General features: G+C 48.3%; 1 protein-coding gene across 1 annotated transcript in view; it reads right to left on the bottom strand.

Moving 5' to 3' along the window:
* The window catches only part of LOC112622651 (endoplasmic reticulum membrane-associated RNA degradation protein-like), a 10937-nt gene extending 8276 nt beyond the window's left edge, over window positions 1-2661 (bottom strand). Inside the window, exons 1-2 of the mRNA XM_025382369.1 lie at window positions 2582-2661; window positions 1968-2055 (exon numbers count right to left, since the gene is read on the bottom strand). Coding sequence (XP_025238154.1) covers window positions 1968-2055; window positions 2582-2661 — 168 coding nt within the window. The remainder of the gene's footprint in view (window positions 1-1967; window positions 2056-2581) is intronic.
* Window positions 2662-6234: the final 3573 nt, after the last annotated feature.

Genomic DNA, 6234 nt, shown 5'->3' with positions numbered 1-6234 from the left:
AGAGTTCAAAAACAAACCAAACCGGACTCAGTCATCTCTCTCACCGGTGTGTGAATGATAAACAAAGAAAGAACTGGCGTAACAAACAGTGACTCCACAGAGATCCCACAGCACCGCTTCCCAGGACGTCTAAACCAAAAAGCGCCTGAGGCTGGTCCCAATCAGTGTAGAGGTTTATTTTGTCAAGTGTGAGGATGTGCCTGGGAAAAGGGAACACAAAACCTCAGGAACATCTGAATCTGTGCTTTTTCCTAAGAGCATTTTGGGGCTTCATTATTTAAAGAGGAAAAGTGGGCAGGAAGGGAAAGAGGGAGGGTAGGGTCACGTTCTTGTGAGGCTTTGAGTAGACTGACTGAATCCACATGTTGTGTGTGAAAAGGTGGGGATGGGGAACACTCAGTTATGTATTCATGCTCAGGAAGTCAGCACTTTACCTAAGATAAAGTGACCACAGAGCAGCTGCCTGTGCAGACACCTGGCCTTCTATCTGAGGCTATCTGCTCAGGAACAAAAGGAAAAGCAGTTTCTTGCATGACTCAGCTTCCAGCCTTAACTTTTCCTTTTGGCGTAGTGAACGGGTTCCCGAGATTTTACTTTCCTTTCGCAGAAGGAAGCTGATCCCTGCTGGCCTCACACAGAAAGGAGAATAGCTACAGGGCTCAGGGTGGAATTTTCACCAAGTCCATTTTCAGAAGGTGTCCCTGCGGCAGGTCCAAGACAATGCCCCCGTGTTCTGCACATTGTTCCTACCCTGTCCATGTTGGTGGCCTCTGAGCACGTCCTACGCCAGGTGAATTAGCCTGGGGAGATAGACAGCTCAAACTGACCACAATCTGCCTCTTCTTTCCTAAGAATTGTGCATTGGAACTGTGAGAGAATTGAGGCACTTTTTCCTTATGAATGAAATTAGGGGGAAGAAATACATGCTTCATTGTTAAGGCAATACTGCAATACTGAATCAGGTACCTGACTGGATCAAGGTACTGGAAATGCCCATCAACAAGCCCTTAACTTGAACTTACTGTGTCGGTAACAAAAAGGGGTACAAACTTATCTCTATCCTGAGAAGCTTCAAGTTGTCCCCCCTTTCCAGACTGAACCAATGTACTTCTTGCATATATTGATTGATGTCTCATGTCTCCCTAAAATGTAGAAGAAGAGCTGTGCTCCGGCCACCTTGGGAACATGTCATCAGGACCTCCTGAGGCTGCGTCATGGGCGTGTCCTCAACCTGGGCAAAATCAGCCTTCTAACTTAACTGAGGCCTGTCTCAGATTTTCGGGGCTCACGGATGGTAAAAAGAAAGAAATTTGTAGACATATCAAAGATAAATTGAGTCCTCCTGGCATGTGGGCATTTGAATAAACGCTTTTCTAGAGTCAGGGGCTCACAGCATGTTAAATCTCCTCCGGGAAGGTTCATACTCAGGGTCCGACTTTCTCTTATTTGGTAGACTCTGTACATTCTACGAAAATCCAACAAATACTTGCTGAATGCAAACAAGTGCGAAACCCAGGGCAAAATGCTCTGGGGCTCCTGCTCACTTTTGGGCCTGGGGCAGCCCCACAGAACAAGCCTTGTTCCATCTTCAAAACACTAGGGATGGGGGAGATTTTATCGGAACCCCATGGGCACGGGAGCACTTACAGACCCTTTACTGCAGCATGGGATCTTTCTTATATGTATTTATTTTTTTTAACTTTATGTGACATTTTTCTTCGTAGATCACAAGGATAACAGTTGTGTGAGCTTCCAGAAACTGTCTGGCCCAGTGCATGACATGCAGTCGGTGTTAATTAATAGCTGATGAGTAGATAAGTCAAGATACTCAGTTCCTAAAAAATAAGAGACGCAGCGTGAAGGCAGTGGGGAAAAGTGGTTTAGAAACAACTTCCGAACACCCAGGCCGGGGAGGGGTGGGGGACAGAGGAGAGGAGGACTAGAGAGCGAAGGCCAGGCGCGCCCACCCTCTCCGCTAAGCCCTTTTCATTAGGTTTCTCCACACAGAGCTCATGCTGCCCCCTTGAGTAGATACTGATCATGGCTTTTGTGCCACTGGAAATACACAGCTCAATATCATTCATTAACTGAACACACTGGGTAAGAAAAACACAGGATATTGGGGATTCCTTGGAAAAACACAGTTTGCCTGTAGTGCCCACACACAGCCCCTTTCTGAGAAGGGCCTGGTCCGGTGTCCGGGGTGCAGACCCCAGTCTGGGACTCTGAGGACGGTTGCCACAGGTAGGTGTGTTGACAAATCATGGCTGCTGGAGAACACTGGGAGATCTTGCTACAGAGGTCCATGGGTCCTTACCTTGGGAACGCTGGACACAGCACACACAGCCCACCAACCCCAGACCCCTGATGGTATCACGCTGTAAGCACAGAACTCTTACTCGCCTTGTAATCCTCCATAATCCTCTCCAGTTCTCAAAACACATCATCAGCTTGATTTTCTCCTCGGCTGAGCCAGCATGAGCCAACCTGTTTCTTCCCACGCCATCTGGGCCTTTGGGCCCTGCCAGGTGGCACCACTGCAGAGGGCAGGACTGAGTGGGACACGTAGGTGTGTGGTTACCTGCCCGAGGGAGGGCGGCTGACCACCTGGGACACCATGCCCAGGTGCACCCCCTGCCACGCAGGCCGGCCCTGAACCATGGCGTTTAGGCCAAGGGGAGGGGCCGTGGCTGGCATTTGTCACACTTCTCCCTGTGTCTAATGTGCAGAATTCGGGAAATACTTCTGAAGGCAGGATTGCCATGTGCCCAGCTGTCCGCCAGGGTTCATCCCAGGACCCAACCCCACCATGTGCTTCTTTACAGCTCATCATAAACCGGTCAGGACAAAAGGAGTTGCCCAGCCAAGGGGGGATGCGAGGCAGGGCCTAAATGACTGGGGGCAAGCCGGGAATCACACTGGATTGCAGCCTGATTAGGCTTGTGGGGCCGGAGGGGATGAGAGTTAGCCGGGGCAGTGGAAGCGGCTTCCCTGCCTCTGCTGTCGTCTCAGGTGGCAGTGTCTGGTGCCTGAGCTTCCATTCACGATTTGTTTTACAACCACCACGGCGAGTACTGGAGGGCCGCCTGGGGAAGCAGCTCAATCATGAGAACGGGCAGCCCAGAGGGCAAGTAGGGCTTAGCTTACCTGATAGAGTTCCTTGTAGAAAATTCCTTTATAGAAGTATAGTTTTCCTTAAAAATTTTGTTCTTCTTAAATTAGATGTTGTTCTTAAAAATATAGAAATAGGCCAGGCATGGGGGCTCAGGCCTGTAATCCCAGCACTTTGGGAGGCCAAGGCAGGCGGATCACGAGGTCAGGAGTCCAAGACCAGCCTGGCCAACATAGTGAAACCCTGACTCTACTAAAAATACAGAAAGATTAGCCGAGCATAGTGGGGCACTGTAGTCCAAGCTACTCGGGAGGCTGAGGCAGGAGAATCGCTTGAAGCCTGGAGGCAGAGGCTGCGGTGAGCTGAGATCGCGCCACTGTATTCCAGCCTGGGAGACAGTGGGAAACTCTGTGTTCAAAACAAAACAAAATACAGAAATAGTATATAGGTGCATCCAGTAATAAAAAGGGATGCATGCCCCTTTCCTCCCAGAAATTTAATTATCTAGAGAAGAGTTTGACGTCTCTGTCTCTCCCTAGATATACACACACACACACACACACACACATTGAGCCTATATTTTATATATATGCATGTCCATATATACATGTATCTATTTATATTCATTTATACATATGCATATATATACGATTTTTCATACATGCTATTTTTATTCAAAACTTAAGCAATAACCTTCAAAGCTTGTCTTTACAAGATGTTCTCAAGTACCTTTCCAGTCTGTCTTTCTACAGCTTTCCAGCAAATTCTTTCCAAAGACAGTGGAGAAGTTTCCAGCAGGAGCAGCTGCTGAGAGACCCACACTGCACACACAGGCCTCGCCGCCCACTGAATGGGAAGAAGCGACAGGATGCCTTCTCAAGGGACCACTGAAAAGACGCGTCATTGCACGGTGGCGGAAACAAACCAGGAAAATGCCTCAGTCTCACCTGCTGACACTCGCTGAGATTTTAGATAGCCCCTGGAGTGAAGGGACTACAAATAGGTCACATCACCCAGGGTGGCATTATCTCACTTGAGGATAAAGTTCAAATTGTATGGATGTTTGTGGTTGTGGGAGCAAAGGCACAAAATTATCTTTGGAGATTTTTGGACATAATTTCCTATCACTGTGTCTTTGTCTGTAGAGACAAAAATAATTGATAGAAAAAAAATGCCTAGAAAATTCCAGTAGCATCAGCACTTTCTGCCCCTCATCCAGGCACAGGCGACAAAGAGGTACTTGGCGCTCTGCTGTCCAATCACAGCCCATCACAGCCCGGCTTCCTTGGCTCTCCAATTACAGCCGTACTTGGCCCTCAGCTGTCCAATTGCAGGCTGGCTTTCCTGGCTCTCCAATCACAGTCGTACTTGACTCTCAGCTGTCCAATCACAGCCCAGTTTCCTTGGCTAATCTCTGCACTCGGCTGAATCTTTTCCACCCAAAAAGCCACTTGCTTCAGTTTGCGGGGCTGGAGGAAACGGCTGCTGAGCTGCAGACCTGGTGATGCCTGTGTGCTGCCGAGCTGCTCTCTCCAAAGCCGGGTGCTGCTCTGTCACCCGTGTGTAGATGCATTGTGGATAGCGTGTCTACCTGCCCCATACTCCCTGTCATCCCATCTGCTGCTCTAATTTTGGAATCGCACTTCTCTCCATGGGAATTTGAATTCTCTGTTTTGCTTAGTTGTTCACTGTCTGTTTCCTCCACTAGAACTAGGCTTCTATGAGAATGGAGACCCCCGGCCCTTTTATCAGTGTGGTACCCCGGTACCTTAGGAAGCATGCCTGGCCCAGGGTAGACGGTCAATAAATAGTGTGATGACTTTAGAAGTGGATGCTGTATCCTAGGCTGCAGAGGGCTCATGGGAAAGGAAAAGGACCCATGAACTTCGAAAATAAAAAGGATGTGTGTGTGCATGCTTGTGTGCATGTGTGAGTGTGTGTGTGCATGAGTGTGTGTACCATGCACACGACTGTATTCTGAACCAGGACCTCCATGATCTGCCTGACTGTGAGAGTGGGACAGGCCAGATTCTCTGCACTCGGACTCACCTAGCATTGCTGCCCTGACAGAAAGAGTGGAAGGCGGTGATCATTCACAGAGTTGCCGCTCTTCTTCACTCTGGTGCAAAATAAGGGTGCCTTAGCCCAATCAGATGCTGTTGGTCAGGGGCCCTGCAGACTCTCGACGGTCTTGGCTGGCTAGTCAGGCCACTCAAATGTCCCAGGTGGAGACGTGGCCTGAGAGAAAGACCCAGAATCCTGTGACATCACCAGCAACTTCAACCACGCCATGGAGGCTGGGAGGATTCACAAATGGTGTGACGATGGGAGTATTTCCTCCAGACTTGCTTTCCAGATCCCTCAGTGGGTCTGCCCTCTCTGATGAGTAATGGAAATTAGCTAAGGGTCTTGGCTGAGGACCTGACACAGCCAACTTGCCCCAAAACTTTTTCTCTGATTGGCTCTCTGGGTTCGCCTTGGGGAAGGAAGAAGCTGGAGTCTGGAATGCCCTGCTCAGCTCAGTAGGTGGCCTGTCTAGCCAGGGGAAGGGGGAGTGGTCAGCCCCTGCCAAGATTTTAGATGCTTTGGAACATTGGCTAAGAGAAAACACTTTCTGAAGCCATGGTTGTGCAAATACAAATTGTTCTTCTCTCTCACACACACACACACACAGCTTGAGTACATTTATTTCCAAAGAGTGAAATTCCCTAGACAAGAACTCGTTCTACTCTTTATAGATACATTCTTCATCTTTATGTGGATAAAAACGTATAAGATACATTTGAATTTATTTGGTATTGCTTTTATTAATAAATATTTCAGATGTAAATGTCAAGAAAATTGACATTAATTTGCTTACACGAGTAGGTTCCTTAAAAAAGCAAACCATTGATTAGACTTCCCTTAAATTAATCTTTGACCTTTTAACCGGAAGTTTGCTGATTTAAAACGTGATTCTACAGCACGAAGACCGCATGGAGTCTGTGGTGAATTCAGCCGTAGCAAAACAGTGCCATCTAGTGGCTGGTGAAGTCTCGATTCTCCAGAACACGCGTGCTCTGAGCTTTGTATCACCCGGGGTATCTGTCATTTTAATGTCCAACGAATGACCTGCAGGTTCG

Source organism: Theropithecus gelada, chromosome 4, assembly GCF_003255815.1.
Source record: "Theropithecus gelada isolate Dixy chromosome 4, Tgel_1.0, whole genome shotgun sequence".
NCBI lineage: Eukaryota > Metazoa > Chordata > Mammalia > Primates > Cercopithecidae > Theropithecus > Theropithecus gelada.
Note: the sequence above shows the minus strand (reverse complement) of the source record. Positions and strands in the feature narration are given on the sequence as shown.